Below are 16,760 nucleotides of genomic sequence, written 5' to 3'. Positions count from 1 at the left end.
AAAGATGACTTCCCACTTCACTAGAATAGAACAGTGTTTCCCAACCCGTGTTCCGCGGCACACTAGTGTGCCGTGGAACGTTGCCTTGTGTTCCGTGGGAGGGAGGCGGGCGAGTCGGGCGGTGAGAGGCGGGGCAGCGGCGGCGAGCACACGCGGGGCGGCGAGCGAGCGAGCTCCCACATCCCATCGCCGCTCGCTACTGGGCCTGCACTTCCGGGCCTGCCCCAGGAGGTGGGGTTGCGGGCATTACGCCCTTCCCCACGTGAGCGGGGAATCCCATCCGCCCCCACGTGAGCGGGGAATCCCATCTCAGCCCCTGCGAGAGCTGGGAAATCCCATCCGGCCACGCCTCCTGGCCAGCCAATCGGCTGGCTGGAGGGGGCGTGGCTTGCCCTATTTAGGGCCGGAGCGGAGGGGGCTCGCCCTCTCTTCTCCGGCTAGCCCCATCGCCGCTCGCTACTGGGCCTGCGCATGCTCGGCGAGCACACGCGGGGCGGCGAGAGAGCGAATCTCATCCGCCCCCACATGAGCGGGGAATCCCATCTCAGCCCCTGCGAGAGCAGGGGAATCCCATCCGGCCACGCCTCCTGGCCAGCCAATCAGCTGGCTGGAGGGGGCGTGGCTTGCCCTATTTAGGGCCGGAGCGGGTGTGCCGCGAGATTTTTTTCATGAAACAAGTGTGCCTTTGCCCAAAAAAGGTTGGGAAACACTGGAATAGAATTGCCCTTTCCATATAAGTGAATGGAGAAGCCTGTTTTGCAACAGTTCCATGTCCATGCTGGAGTTTCAGTAGAATTCTTCTCTTTGAAGCCTTGAAAAGGGAACAATGTGAGCAGGATCCTGTTTTTTATAAATCAATAGAACCTCTGTTGTTAGTCCATTGCAAATTATTCTGTTTTAGCGTGCTAAAACAAAACCTGGATGCAGCAGGCTGTTTCAAAGCCTCTGGCTGGGAAAGATTTAACTTCTTAGTGTGCTGAATTCTGCAATATCTAGTAGGTTCAGAAATGAGCTGGAAAGTGGGCTTCTTCCATCCGTGTCAATGGAATGAGTTATTGGACTTTGTCTTCCTTCAGTTTACAGAAAGAGAAGACTTTTAGACAGGGAATGATGAGCTGTGTGCCTTTGCTTCCAGATTTTATGTAAAGTTCATAAGCTGTTGTGAATGGAACAGAGGGAAGAGCCAAACTCACTTGGGTTGCTTCTTACCCCAACCAACAGAGTGGCAAAGATCAAATACAAATAATCATTCATTAAAGCTTCAAAATAATCAGTTAGCTTACTGGGCGGGAAAACCAATTCCCAACCCCGGGTGGCTGGTTCACTAACATTTGGGCTCTAGCTTCCATGGTTAAACTAGCCAAAATGATCCAAGTCAGAGAGGGGAAATAGAGTTATTACCATTTTCCTAAAAATACTACTTTTTATCATGTATTGGTGTAACAAGCCAAAGAAAAGAGAAATCCATATGATTTGTTGGGAATATTGTGAGATTTTGATTTATGAATTTGGCAAATTTCCTGGAATATTAGATATTTACCTAGCTAAATGTACTAGTTTTTTTAAAATTTCTATTGAATCGTTTTTCCTTCTATCTTTCTTTGTACATTGTTTAATGTACAAAGGGTTCTCTGTACATAGAAAACAAGAATATTCAGGAGTAAGAAGCCTAGGCCAGACTCCTCCTCCCTGACCAGCTAGTCTTTTGTGGGTGCTTTATTTTTTAATAAAGGGACATTATTTTTTCATTATTTTTTAATGAAGGGACGCGGGTGGCGCTGTGGGTAAAAAACCTCAGCGCCTAGGACTTGCCAATCACATGGTCAGCGGTTCGAATCCCCGCAGCGGGGTGCGCTCCCGTCGTTCGGTCCCAGCGCCTGCCAACCTAGCAGTTCGAAAGCACCCCTGGGTGCAAGTAGATAAATAGGGACCGCTTACCAGCGGGAAGGTAAACGGCATTCCGTGTGCTGCGCTGGCTCTCCAGATGCAGCTTGTCACGCTGGCCACGTGACCCGGAAGTGTCTGCAGACAGCGCTGGCTCCCGGCCTCTAGAGTGAGAAGAGCGCACAACCCTGGAGTCTGTCAAGACTGGCCCGTACGGGCAGGGGTACCTTTTACCTTTTACCTATTTTTTAATATTGAACAACCTTTCCATCATGTGTGCACATACAGGCGCGCACACAACAACAGCAACAACAACAACAGTCGAAAGGGATAATGCCCGAACACAGATTTCACCACCTGGGTGAGAATTGTGTCCCACAAAGATGCTTAAGATTTTTAGTGAAAATCTGTGCTAACAATGAGGAAATCCCCATTGCAAATCTACCTATGCTGACCTACATACCATGAGTGCTGTAATGCTTATTCAGAACCACCCAGAGTGCTATATTATTGCTAAGTCTATATTACAATATTCAGAAATATTCAAATAAAAATTAAGCGCAATTCTGGGGCAGTAATTGTAGGTCTCTGGAATCATTGTTCGCCTCTGTGCCCCTCTCCAGACTATCATTATACTTGCCCTACCTTTGGTCAGTAGTAAGCGGCATTTCATGCTGGCCACATGACCCGGAAGCTGTACGCCAGCTCCCTCGGCCAATAAAGTGAGATGAGCGCTGCAACCCCAGAGTCATTCACGACTGGACCTAACGGTCAGGGGTCCCTTTACCTTTACCTTAAACATAGAATTTAGCACCATCTAGCCTCTGTGTAAGAGGGACACGATTGGCACTGTGGGTTAAACAACAGAGCCTAGGACTTGCTGATCAGAAGGTCGGTGGTTCGAATCCCCACGATGGGGTGAGTTCCCGTTGCTCGGTCCCTGCTCCTGCCAACCTAGCAGTTTGAAAGCACGTCAAAGTGCAAGTAGATAAATAGGTACCGCTCCGGCGGGAAGGTAAACAGCGTTTCCGTGCGCTGCTCTGGTTCACCAGAAGCGGCTTAGTCATGCTGGCCACATGACCCGGAAGCTGTACGCTGGCTCCCTCGGCCAGTAAAGTGAGATGAGCGCCGCAATCCCAGAGTCGGCCATGACTGGACCTAATGGTCAGGGGTCCCTTTACCTTTACCTTTACTAGCCTCTGTGTAAGGCTCTTACTGCGGCTGGATTATTGTGTTTAGTAATGGGAATCTTTCATTTTAACAGTCATCCACTCCACCACCATGCTGCTTTTTTTTTTTGCTTTTTTTTTTGCGCATCTATTTAGGCTTTTCAACAACAGCAAAAAGTATGAGAATGAGTTGAAAGGTCAAAAGATCTGTAGTGGATGAAAGTTGCCGAGGTATCTACCCTGATCTGGAGTGCTGACTTAAATTACATGTGCTACAAATTCCTTAGAAAGCTATCTCCTCCTAGTGGTGCAGCAGTAAAACTGCTAGCACCTTTGCAAAGCTAAGCAGTCTCTGGTATTATTTCAGGTTGGTTGGGAGTCTGTTTGTTGAGATTCCTACATTGCAGAGGGTTGGTCTAGATTGACCCTCAGGGTCCCTTCCGACTCTACAGCTCTGTTACTCTGTAGCTAATAAATTAAAACAAGGCATCCTGCTTAACTCCTGAAAGTCACACTTTCACAATTTGGTTTAGACAAAACAGTCTTAACCATTTTTGTACTTTAGAAAGTTACCTTGATTTGATGGTTGAGGAGCCGCCGCGTCAATCTGCGAGTCTGTAATTGTGTTCAAGCACTGAGGTTTCTCCAAAGTACCTATCACCATAATATCTGTCCTTGTGTGTTAAAATAGCTTGGCAGAACATGTACACAAGGGTTGGGGAGGCAGTCATGCTAGTGTGTGGTCTCTGACCACAAAACACATCATCAGAAATGACAGGAAAGTGCTGAGGCTTGGTAAAGAACAGCTTACACCCTTTCTGTCATCCACTCAAAGTAGGTTTGATACAGCCCAAGACATGCAGATGTAGGTAATGGGACATTTTTATATCTTAAAAGTCAGAAGGCAACGCATGTCTAAACTCTGGCACATATGAAGTAAGCTAGCACATGGGACAAAATGATGGGCTGGTTGTGAGTTCTGTTCATGTACACAAATCAGCTTTGGAGGTTTTCCCATTACAGCCAGGAAAAGGGATCTGTGCTTGAACAATTTTTCTTTTCATGGATCCTGGTAGAAAACTGGTGGTATTTTATTTTATTTTTTTACAGAAAAAAAATTTTTTTTTTATCTGTGCATTAAAAATGGATAGTCCCCAGTTTAATATTAATCATGCTAAACAATGCATTAAGCCTCTAAAAATTTCCTGCAAGCTATTCAAGCCCCCCCTCCCTCATTTTCTTCCGAGTTCTTTTAAAATCTGTTGTGCCAAAAATATTTTTGGAAGTACCCCCAGACTATTGTTTTTATTAGCAACTGGAAAGCTTTGTAGTAAGATGCTTTTTTGTGTTTTTGATACTCTGGCACAGCTGTTTTTGTTTTAGTGCCACTGGAGAGATGGTTAAGCTATTTGTCGTCCTTCTAACTCAACGGATTTGTCAAATGGAAACTGAATGGCAAACCCAAAGAATAACAGCCAGAATGCCTGTGTGAGCAGATCTGTGTATAAAAGATACTTACAGACTGTACTAGGCTTTTTGTTCCCTTCCCATTCATTCAGCAGGGCACAGGTCATCTCCAAAGCATCTTTTTTGTATAAGAAAATTTCTCACTTGGGAAGTCCATGAGCTCCAAATTACCCTTTATTATGAAGGACAGTCACTGTTCTGGTACTGCCTCCTGTACCACTCCTGGTTTTGTTCAATTCACCACTCCTAGTTTTGTTCAGTTTTTTTCCTCTGGAGAATCCCTTGTTAAAATTTTGTTAAGGTAGATTTCTGTCACTTTTCAGGGCCTCTGGAAGCAAGAGCCCCACACAATACCTTGCATGCCACTTCGCATTCTTCAGTCTAGTATGGTATATTTTGAACTGTTGCTAACACGTTTTGTGTGTTTTAGGATTGTTGTTGTTTGTCAAGAATAGCAATTTTTTGTCTTTCAAATTCAGTGGAAGACTACTGACTTCTGAGAGGGAAGGGCAGATGGTGATCATCATCATCAACAACAACAATAATAATAGTACTGCAGGATACATGGGTCTAGTGTGTAACTGTGATGGCTAAGGGGGATGGCTTGGACAGGGATCCTTGGTCGAAGAACTGAGCTGTTAGAAGCCAACCCTGTTTTCATCTGTAAATTGTGGAGATCTGTTCCAAGTACCGTATTTTTTGCTCTATAAAACGCACCAGACCATAAGACGCACCTAGTTTTTGGAAGAGGAAAACAAGAAAAAAAATATTCTGAATCCCAGAAGCCAGGGCAGCAAGAGGGATCACTGCACAGCGATCCTGCTTGCTGTCCTGGCTTATGGGATAGCCACACGCAGCCTCTCAGGGAAAAAAATTCCTCAGGGAAAAGCCCCAAAGAGCCCCACACACGCTCCATGCGGCTCTTTAAAGGGAGCGCTGAGCAGAGCCTCCCGCCTGCATTCGCTCCATAAGACGCACACACATTTCCCCTTACTTTTTAGGAGGGGGAAAATGCACCTTATAGAGCGAAAAATACGGTATATTAGGCTTTTTCATCTGCTGTCTTAGGAAGACCCGTACTTCTCTCTTCATATTTGGGGGACAGGAGGACAGAGGTCCAGAGCTATTCACCACCCTCTTTCCTCTCATATAGGTTCTTTTTACAATCAAGCCGTATATAAGTTTAATGAAATTAAATAAATAATATGTATCTATAAATATGTGTGTTGATAGCTTTGACTTCCCACTCATATTTGTCAGAGAGCATACCATCAAACATAGCTCATTTAAAAAAAAAAAAGAAATGAGACAGTGATAGAGAAGGAGGCAGCTTTTAAAAGAAAGATATGACTAGATAAGTATGCAAAAGGTGCCTTAGTTCTCAGACGCTGAAGAAAGTAATGGTTAGGTGTATTTTTTAAAATCTAGAGTGTCACAAATGAGGTGCTTATGTAACTGCTGGTCTTTCATGATGTCACATATAAGTTCCTGTAATTTCCACACAATCACATTTCTCAGGACAATCAGGCTAACCACCAAGGTGCTACCTGAGGAAAGCATCATATTTTATTTCTGTGAAAGAAATAGGATAGCCAGCACCTGGAAATCCTTTCAATAATTTTTCAAAATCCTTTGTCAGCTATGTCAGGTATAACAGAGCATACCCAATAAATTCACCTGTGTGGTTCTTTCAAACTGATGGTATGGAAAGTTCCTAAACAGCTGGTCAGAAAGAGAAATCCTGCAAGGAGACCAGGGTTATCCCAAAACAGGTTGCCGCCTGAAGCAAAGGACAACATAGTGCCTGCCCATTTTCCCACCTGCTGTGTTCCATCTCCCAAAGCTCCCTGGATTGACAGTTGATTCTTATTTGAACACTGGAACCAGGAAACATACAGTATTCGCTTAAGGAATACTGGTCATACTGTGCAAACTGCTCTGTTTGCCCGCACCTTCCAACATCTGCCTTCTGAGGTGGCTGCCTCACCCTGCCTAATGGTATGGCCATCTCTGAAGGAGACAGTCCTCTGAGATCCAGCAGGGGCAATCTGTGAGAGCAGGCTTCAGCATGAGGATCCTTTCTTCATATTTTGAGCGGGGCTTCATGTTTTGAGCGGGGCCTTAAACAGTCTTCTGCCCCACCATATCGCTTCATCAGCTACATGCGCAAGAGGTTCTTCTTAACAGCTGTGTGTGTGGATATATCTGTTTGAGATATATCGTCAACATAACATAAAGGATAGAAATAAGCACCAAGAGTTAAATCTATTTGCAGTCCTGTAAGTTCCAACTGTGTGTCAACATAGTGTTCTTTGGGACTCCAAAGAACTGAAATGCCTCATTTCTCAAACCAAATGGGATGAAGGGAAGAATCTCAGGATTATGGTAATTACTGATTTATTTTTTTTGAATATAGGGAAATGCAAAATAGTTCGGCTTGAAGTGGTGCCTAAGAGAAGTGCTAATTACAAAGAACTCCAGAGACATTGTAAAATAATAATAATTCTCGACGGGGTGGAGCAGGATGTGCCGTAGATAGAATTTCTGGAAAGAGTGAAATGCTGTAATGACAATTGTGATGGTGGCTTCCTTAAAAAAGAAATATGGTGGAGCCGTTAGGCTGTTAAAAAGATCAGAGACGCCACAAGATCTGCTACATTGTGATGTACAAAGATTTGCAAACATGTGCTTTGTGTCTGTCTCCTACCAACTAACATTAGAAGTAATCCAGCAAATACTCCCTTGGCGATTGGGAGATTAAAGAGATAGCAAGGTTATTGCATCATCAGTAAAGACAAAATGTAACAGTCTTGAGTCGGTGAAATATAGAAATGGCTTTCGGTCAACCAGTTTAAATTTTGTTTTGTTCTGTCCGCTCTAAGTTTGTTCTAGATTCTGAACTGTGTTTTTAACTTTTAGTTAAAAAGTGGTTAACTTGTAGTGCTGCAGAAGATGCGGGACTCCAATTCCCATTAGCTCCAACCAAAATGAACTATGGTCAAGGATGATGGAAGTTGGAGTCCAACAACATCTAGAAGGTCAAAGGCTTTGGACATTGCAAAGTACTGTATACTGAAATGGGTGAAATGTATCTCCCCTTTGCCTTCAAACTCCTCTCTAGCACTCCAAAGAATAGTATTATAATGAGCCCATGGTTATTATCACCTGATTTATTGTTGTTTGTGATCCAGATACAAACCCATTATCTTGACTTAGGAGGAATTTTTGGCAGGTGGAATGAGGACTTGTGTGTCCTTGCACCAGAAAACAGTTCTGGATATTGTTCTCTTTAAACCCAAATTGAATGGAGTCCGGATGGGTTTGCATGGGAGAACAACATTGTACTGTATAACTGTGTTTGTTTATTATACTAAGCATGGTAGAACAGATGTATTGTAGTCAATCATGGTGTCTTATTGTTCCTCCCATACACTTTAATCATAATGCCTCTGCTATGCCTTGTTAATAGGGACGCGTGTGGCGCTGTGGGTAAAACCTCAGCGCCTAGGACTTGCCGATCGTATGGTCGGCGGTTCGAATCCCCACGGCGGGGTGCGCTCCCGTTGCTCGGTCCCAGCGCCTGCCAACCTAGCAGTTCGAAAGCACCCTCGGGTGCAAGTAGATAAATAGGGACCGCTTACTAGCGGGAAGGTAAACAGCGTTTCCGTGTGCGGCTCTGGCTCGCCAGAGTAGCTTCGTCACGCTGGCCACGTGACCCGGAAGTGTCTGCGGACAGCGCTGGCTCCCGGCCTCTAGAGTGAGATGAGCGCACAACCCTAGAGTCTGTCAAGACTGGCCCGTACGGGCAGGGGTACCTTTACTTATGCCTTGTTAATGTAACTGAGAAGCTGTGAGTGTTTTGCTTAGAAAGCAAAGAGTGGAGTACAGTGTGTATGGGTCAAACTAAGCATCATCCACATAGCCTCCCTGTTCAGATATTCGGGGGGGGGCATCTGTTTTTAAACAGTATTAAAAAAAATGGGGGGGTACTGAACCTCCTTGCCCCTCTCTTCCCCACCCCAGTTGTTGCTCCAAACACTTTTATTCCCTTCTGACTCCAAAACCAGAAGTAAGTAGAGAATGAAGAAGAGTGCCTTGAGCAATGGACTAGTGGGAGGTAAGGCCTGAGATGTGTGGGTTGGGGGAATGTTTAGTGGTGCTCCTTTTACCACTGGTGTAAGAACCTCCTCCATGTGGATGCATGTCTCATTTGGCCCTGTGGGTACTCTATTATCTTCATAATACTATTATGTACAGTGGTATCTTGGTAGTCAAACGGCTTGGCTCCTGAACAAATCGGCTCTCGAACGCCGCAAACCCGGAAGTGAGTGTTCCGGTTTGCGAACGTTGTTCAGAAGCCGAACGTCAAACACGGCTTCTGCGGCTTCCGATTGAGTGCAGGAAGCTCCTGCAGCCAATCAGAAGCCACGCCTTGGTTTTTGAACCGTTCCGGGAGTCAAATGGACTCCCAGAACAGATTAAATTCAAGAACCAAGGTACCACTGTGTCAGAAATAATCAGCTGGGGACATATTAACATTTGAATGTATGTTTGAGGATGTATCAGCTTCTGAAGCCATCTCAGTTAGCTGTTTTACGTGCTGTCTCTGCAACATTAAAGCTCTAGATCTTTGTTTTGGTCCTGAGGCAGCAGATGTGTGATGTTCCTGCATTCACTGGTTTTCTGGTTCTTATTCCAGGACTTCAGAGAGTCCGCGCGCTAGCAGAGAATACAAGGTACTTCAGACGAAGATTGCATAAACTAGGTTTCATTATTTATGGCAATGAAGATTCTCCTGTTGTCCCTTTGCTCCTTTACATACCAGGCAAAATTGGGTAAGTTAAGCTCCTCTGCCCCAGGCAGCTATGCAAAGTTTTGAGAATTTTGCTGGTAAACTCAAAAGATTTTATTTCAGAAATGTCTTTTTTATATTTCTACATTAGGGAACATATTCTGACTTGTCTTATATGGCAGCTTCCCTTCTAGTGCTGTCTACTCTGACTGACAACTGTTCTCTGGGTTTATAGGGGAAAGTATGGCCATAAGTACTTAAGAGTGTCAAACTGGTGGATGCTTCCACTCTATGGTGTAATAGTCTTAAAAATTGTGCTTGTTAACTAGTTTATTTTTAAAAAAAATACTTTTCTGGGCTTAACTGAATTTAAGAGGCTCTTGGGTTTAAGTAGCCCCTTCTTCTCAATTTTATCAGACATGTATAAAAGACAAGCAGTGCTGTCCTATGCATGCTTACGAGGAAGTCCTGTTTTTTCAGTAGGCCTTACTCCCAAGCAGTGATGTGGGGGTTTTTTTGGGGGGAGGGGAAAATCCCATGCAAATTAGAGTAATCTGTATTGGAACATTTTCTCAAGCCCTAAAGTGATCCAATTTAGCATGTTTCAATTTTCTTGTATTTAATCAACAAAGGGAAAAAAATTGAAACTGCCAATCTTGCCTAATACTGCATTTGCAATTCACATCCATTCATTATTACTAATGAACTGATTAAGTAGAAAGTTTTCCATGGAAAAATGAAGCACTGGAACAGTTTTGTTGTTTTGGGGGGGGGATTCTCCCCCCACCCTGGCCAAAATCACTGCTACCAGCTTAAGGTAGGATTCAGCGAAACTCCTGTCAGCAGAAGCACTGAATATGAGCTTCCACTTCTGCAATGGGGTCTTGTGTTTACTTCTTTTGTATTTAAACATTGTGCAGTGTGTCAGCAATAATTTCAGTTTTGCCTCATTTTCTTACCCAGGGCTTTTGCAAGACGCATGCTAGCCAGAAATATCGGGGTGGTGGTGGTCGGCTTTCCAGCTACTCCGATCGCAGAATCCAGAGCTCGGTTTTGTGTGTCAGCTGCTCATACACGGGAGATGCTAGATGCGGTAAGCACAGCAAGCTTGCTTGCAATATCGACTTGACATTGAATGGGAAGGTTCTAGAAGAAGCCTCACACTGTCTCTCCTATTATTATTATTATTAATATTAATATTATTATTAACTCTTTGCCTTCCTTGATTGCCCTCACATTATTGCAGAAGGTTTGATTTTGAAAGTAAGTAAATACAGTGGACGCTCAGGTTGCGAACGTGATCCATGTGGGATGTACGTTCGCAACCCGCAGCGGCGCATCTGGGTTTCGATTCAGTGCTTCTGCACATGCGCGATTTAGCACTTCTGCGCATGCGCGATTGCCGAAACCCAGAAGTAACCCGTTCCGGTACTTCCGGGTTTCAGCACTCCATAACCCAAAAAAAGGCAACCTGAAGCGTCTGTAACCCAAGGTATGACTGTACTTATGTCTACGTGAGAAACATGTAGGCAAATTAATATATTTTACTGGGCCAACTTAGAAGTATGCAAACTTTTGTGTTTCATAGAACAAAGTGGAAAAGCAGCAAAATGTTGGTTGCAATCATATTTTCGGGTTGAGGGCTACGTTGGCACAAGATGATCACTAACTAAATCTAGACTTTTGATTCTGAAATCAAACAAGAGAATTGATTGGTAAGACAGCAGTATGCCAAGTTATATCCCCCATGCTGTTGCAAACCTGGGTGAGAAATTGCATCTGTGTTTTGCTTTAATTTTGTATGGCTTTGATCTTGTGACAGTGTTAGGGTCCTAACACTGCAACCCATTTTCTGTGCAAAATAGAATGACGGGCTTCAAATACTTGGTTGAACTCTCCTGTTCGGCCACACCTCTTGAATACTGCTTGCTTCTCAAAGCAGCACTCCCTTGTGGTATTTGGTGGACTTGAGAAATAAAGGGGAGTTATACAGTTTCCTAATTTAATTTTTGGACAAATTAATACAGCAGTGGGAAAGAGTTATGATACCTGCTCAAGGTAAAGGCCATGTGGTTTTAAGACAGGAGAGTGAAGCTTGCTGATTGCAGCTGTATTTTGATAACCTAATATCTGCAGCTTCCATAAAGGAAAGTTTGCTTGTAACCAGTTTTTTCCTATATGGTGTTTTGGTTTGACACAAAACAAACAGGAAGGAAGGAAGGAAGGAAGGAAGGAAGGAAGGAAGGAAGGAAGGAAGGAAGGAAGGGGCTGTAATACCATACAAACCAATATGTTGAATGTCCTGATTTGTTTCAACCCATACTTGAAATGGAAAGACATCCCATTACCTTAATCCCAATGACTTTTGTAAGACACGAAAGCATAATAATATATAATAATAATATTCTGTGTAATAATAATATATAATAACCCCAAATCTAGAATAGTGCAAATAAACAAGTGTCATGCACCACAAGACCACATAAGTGATGCACTAAGAATTTTACTGTTGCTGGAGACATTTCAGGCTTGTTTCCTCTCGTAGAAAAAACAAAACCCATAGTTATTTGATAACAAAAGCCATCTGGTTCTTATGCAGATGCTATTTCAATTTAAAATTAATAGCAATATCATCTCACCTTCACACTTACACTCGGCTAATACTAAATGCTGTTTGTGGAGGAGGAATGCATGCTCTTTGAGGCACTTTTTAAAATAGGCACTTGAGCTTCTTGCAGGCATGAAAAATTGTTCCTTTTGTCAAAGGAAGGTGTGGGAAGCATTATGCTTTGGGAGTAGGTAGTGGCAAGACCTGGCCTAGAACTGGATGCAAATTGGTGGTGGTGGAAACATCTTTAAATATGTTCAGGCAATTGCCATTGTACAAATGCACATCAAGCAGGGGAATGATAAAAAAAAGGTTAGCATGAAACCCACTGTAAAACTGGAGTCTAAAATGGAAAATTATACTGAAATATATCCAGACCAGAAATAAAATAGACAGGACCACACCAGAATGGAGGGTGGTTTGCAATCTAACAGTCATGATGACAAACTAGAAAAGCAATGGAAGCAGGAAAGGAAAATGAAATTTGGAGTTCAGGTGACTTCATGTTTTAAAATGACCAGGGAGAGGAAATTTGTCTTCAGTTGGGAGGTGCCAAAGAGCAGTTGGTCTTCAACTATAAAAGAGCCTGCCTCCTTCTGACAAGCATTTGGTGGAAATGTATACACTGGATTAACTATTTGGACAAAACATCAGAAACAATGTTCACTTCTTCATTGTTGGCCCCAGGTAATACAAGACGTAGAGTCTGTGACTTTTACATTCGTAATAGTGTTATGAATATGGAATAACACTATGGATTTCACCTGGATTCACCAGTGGTCTTAATTCCTTTTTTTGTTTGAGTGTGAAAACATACATTTGTGTGACTCTTTGTCTTTGATGCTAAGCAGAAGTGAGCGGCGTTTTATATCTTTCTGATATCGTACAATTGTATTTACAGGTCCTTGATGCTCTAGATGAACTGGGAGATTTTTTGCAGCTGAAATATTCCCAGCGCTCCAAGTCATCTCGTCCTGAACTATATGATGAAACATGCTTTGAACTTGAAGATTAAGCTTCCCTCCCATGGAGAAACCATGACGATGTTACAAGAGGGGGGGAGGGAACCTAAACAATAGGAATGTGTTTCTTCTTTTCTAAGGACAGTTTTTGCTCCACATCTAATTGAACCAAGAAAAGCACTGTGTGTGTTTCACCGGATTGGAATCTGTGTGCAAGAGACTGAAATATGGTTGCTACAGAGCCCTACCAAGAAATACGAGTATTATTATTATTATTATTAATATTATTATTATTTGATGCAAAAGACTTTGTCCCATTAAGTCGATTGCAACTGTGCAGCCTTTGTTATGAGCCTTTTTATGAGCAGGCTTTTCATAGTTCTTAATTATGATTACAATAAACTTTTTAAAAGAGTGAATTGGAATGTAGTATGTTGGTTGAAGGAAAAAATTCACTTGTTAAACTGGCTTTCACTTGCAGAACGGCATACTTCCATTTCAACTTATGTGAATTTTGGCAGAGGAAATTACAGGCAGACGTTTCTTTGATTAACAGGTGTCTTAGTAGGAGACAGTGGTCATTCAGTGCCATACTTAACATTAACTATTACTGCCAAAAGTTTTTTGGGGAGGGGAAAGCTACAACTTCTGTTTGCCAGTTGGTTTTTTGCGCCAAAAAAAAAATGTTTTAAGGTTTTTTCATCAAACGTGGCAAGAAAGAGTAAGCCACAAAAATATCTGTTTTTATTCTTACATTGTTGATGCATTGGATACTTAAAATTAATGGTAGAAATTCTTTTCTTTCTTTTTTTTACTTGTTTGGTCTGAAAGCAGGTTTATAGGCTTTTCATGCACAATTTTCATAACTAACATTTCTGTTACTCTTGCATACTTTCACATACATACCTTCCCTTGTGGTGCACAAAATATAACTGACATTTGGAAGCCTATTTTCTGTTCTTGAAGTGCCTTACAGGCTTGATAAGCATACTTGGGAGTAAAGAACACTTTGGTTGTGTGTTTCACAGAATAAGATGCGCCAGGAACTTGCTGTTTCAGACTCCTGAAACCTCTTTATAGTGCTGTTTCTATGAGGTATAACACAGTTGGAGATAAGTTGGTCAACATTCTTGGTTTTGCTGTGAGAGTTACCGATCTGTGTTTTTTATTACATGTTTACCGTTTTTAAACTGGTGTTAGAACATGACCAATGATCTGGAAAGGATAATGGGAGAATAGGTGGATGTAGTCCCACTTGCATTGCACCAAATGAATGAAGCCAGAACTAATGGGAAGATATCATCCACTTCCAACTGGGCTGCATGTGAAATGAAGTTCTCCAGTCTCAGCAGTTGAGGAAGGTCTTTGTAGTTTTATGTAGTTTTTTTATATAAAAATAAAATAACTGGTTGAAAGTTGTTTCTGTAGCTTTGAGGGAGCTGCAAACCATTCTGGACTATCTGATGGCACTGTAAACACATCCGATCAAGAGATGGTTAGCTTTCTGTTGCACAGATGTACTTTGCTTTCATGTTCTTGAAAGCTGTGGTATCCACTTAACCCACAGCTGCAAAATTAGATTTAAGAACAGAACAATTAAATTGTGGAATAGCAATTACAGTATATGACTCCCCTGCTTGTTAAAGCAGCTTTGAGGATGAAGCAAGGCTGATTAGTTATGAGGTCCCTTTTTGTTGTTCAAGTTAATAAAATTCAATGCTGCTATAATGTTAAGAACGGACCGCAACGCATTCCACAATATCAAATGTCTGCTTCAGAAGTATATTGTGGAGGGGAGTGATTTGTACAGTGTTGTATGATTGTTCACTTTGGCAGATGAACTTGAGAAACACTATAGGGGCCATGTTTGTGCATTATACTAAAACTACTGTATAAAGATTAAAGGATGTTTTTGTTTTTATAATTTTTGAAGTTGACTCCTTTCTTGTTCGGGTAACTTTAATTTCCATTTACAGATTTGCATGGAGGGGCATTCATCCATTGAAGAATGATGGTGGGTTATAGAGGAAGCATCTTAAGCCATGATCCACAATTCACAGGATCCACAGAACATCCTGGTTTCAGTGGTCATTTTAAAGGGGGGGGGAGAGATATGGCTTCATACCCCCGGGGGCACACTGCCAAATTGATGCTCTGGTGAAAGGGCTTTCTCTAAAGATGCTGCTAGTTCTGCTCTTACAAATAAAATAATTCCACGCATCTCCATCTCCTCCCCTTCATCATTCCCTTAACAGATGCATTGTTTAGGTAGTATGGTATGGAATGGTACCATATCCTGTGTGCTTCCTCTGCTGCAGAGCTGCATACCTGTTAGTAGCAGAGCACTGGATCCAGGTCCCACATTTGTCTGTTCATTGGTGTCAGGGGTTCAGAAGCAGAGACGCAGAGAAGGGTGGAAACAGAGAGCGAGGGGGAGGAAGCCGAAGGGAGAATGAGTGATGATGACGACCCGAGATCTCCAAGCCTAAGCAGTGAGTCAGAGGACTCCCAAAAGGGAGCCCCAGTGAGCAGAGCAAGGGGGGGATCCGGGGGGACACCCCAGGAGGAAGGGAACAGAGGAGATTCAGAGAGCAGCAGCTGGAAGTCGGGACCCACGCTCATAACTGAGGGCGGCAGCAGCTGGAAGTCGGGACCCACGCTCAAGACTGAGAGCAGCAGGGAGGAAGGTAGCCAGGCATCGGGTTCCGGAGGCTGTCAGCAGGAGGGAGGGCACGAGTCAGGGGTGGTCACGCCCTCCTCAGAGAGCGAGGCAACGGTTAAGAGGAAAGTAGAGAGTTGGGCGCGCGCGCCAAGTTCAAATGCAGCGGAAGCTGGAGCAGTAAGCAGCCCGGAGAGTGAGCCAGGTCCTAAAGCCCGCCGCAAGGAGGCAGAAGGATCAGGGGGGTCAGCGTCAGAGGAGAGTAGAAGGGAGGAGGCCCAGGGGGGCAGAAGGACCCAGAGACGTAGGGAGAGGCGAAGGAGGTGGAGCAAGGCTAGGGTATTAAGCTGGTGTGCAAGAGGCGGGGACTCAGACGGGTCTTCGCCGACCTAGAGCAGAAGGTGTAGAGCTGCACGCTGCAGTTCGGAAATGAAACCTGTAACTCAATAAAGACTCTTTTAAAGTGGACGCTGTGTGGCGTGGTCCTATGTGAGCTGGGACCTGGTAGCAGCTCTGACAGTAAGACCCGTCTCACTCAAAGCTTCAGAAACCTGAAACCTCGCAGCGGGAGCAAAAGCCGCTAGGGGAGGAAGAGGGGTGTCTGTAAGCGAGCTCACAAAGGTTAGCAAGATGACGGAAGAACAGAGGATCTCCGCGCTGCAAGAGGCAGTGACCCAGTTGTCCTCAGAGGTATTGGCTTCCAAGAAACGGGAGGAGGAGACTACAGCCGCCTACAGAGACCTACACGCCAGGTTTGAAATGCTTGTTAAGCAAGGGCAACCGGGACCCAGACCGGAGGGCGTGGGATTGGCACGGAGAGCAGGAGGGCTTGTGGCTCACTTCGATGGGACTTTGCAACAGTACCCTAATTTTAGAGCAGACGTAATGTGCGCACTGCAACTGCTGGCAAAAGACTTTAGAGATGAGGAAGAGAAGGTGGGGTTCATATTGTCCCATTTGCATGGGGATGCCAAAGCCTGGCTGCGCAATTTGTGGAGGGATAAAGATCCGGCGCTTCAGAATGCAGATGCCTTTATCAAAGCGATGGATGCGTGTTTTTTGTCTACTATTGATGTGGATCTTGCCAGACGGGAGATTCATGGACTAAAACAAGGGAGGGCGAGCGTCCGGCAGTATCACGCCCGATTTTTTGCGCTGGTCAGTGCTTTAGAATGGGATCGGGATTCGCCCCCTGTCAGAGACCTCTTCTGGGAGGGTC

The 16,760-nt window shown here is 43.8% G+C and overlaps 1 protein-coding gene across 2 annotated transcripts in view; it reads left to right on the top strand.

Moving 5' to 3' along the window:
* Positions 1-14,806, top strand: part of SPTLC3 (serine palmitoyltransferase long chain base subunit 3) — a 63,822-nt gene extending 49,016 nt beyond the window's left edge. For both annotated transcript variants that reach the window (XM_082215553.1, XM_082215552.1), the window contains exons 10-12: positions 9,220-9,355; positions 10,276-10,405; positions 12,822-14,806. In XM_082215553.1, coding sequence (XP_082071679.1) covers positions 9,220-9,355; positions 10,276-10,405; positions 12,822-12,935 — 380 coding nt within the window. In that variant the 3' untranslated portion in view covers positions 12,936-14,806. The remainder of the gene's footprint in view (positions 1-9,219; positions 9,356-10,275; positions 10,406-12,821) is intronic.
* The last annotated feature ends 1,954 nt before the right edge of the window (positions 14,807-16,760 follow it).

This window comes from Podarcis vaucheri, assembly GCF_965113315.1.
Source record: "Podarcis vaucheri genome assembly, chromosome: 3".
NCBI classification, from domain to species: domain Eukaryota; kingdom Metazoa; phylum Chordata; class Lepidosauria; order Squamata; family Lacertidae; genus Podarcis; species Podarcis vaucheri.
Note: the sequence above shows the minus strand (reverse complement) of the source record. Positions and strands in the feature narration are given on the sequence as shown.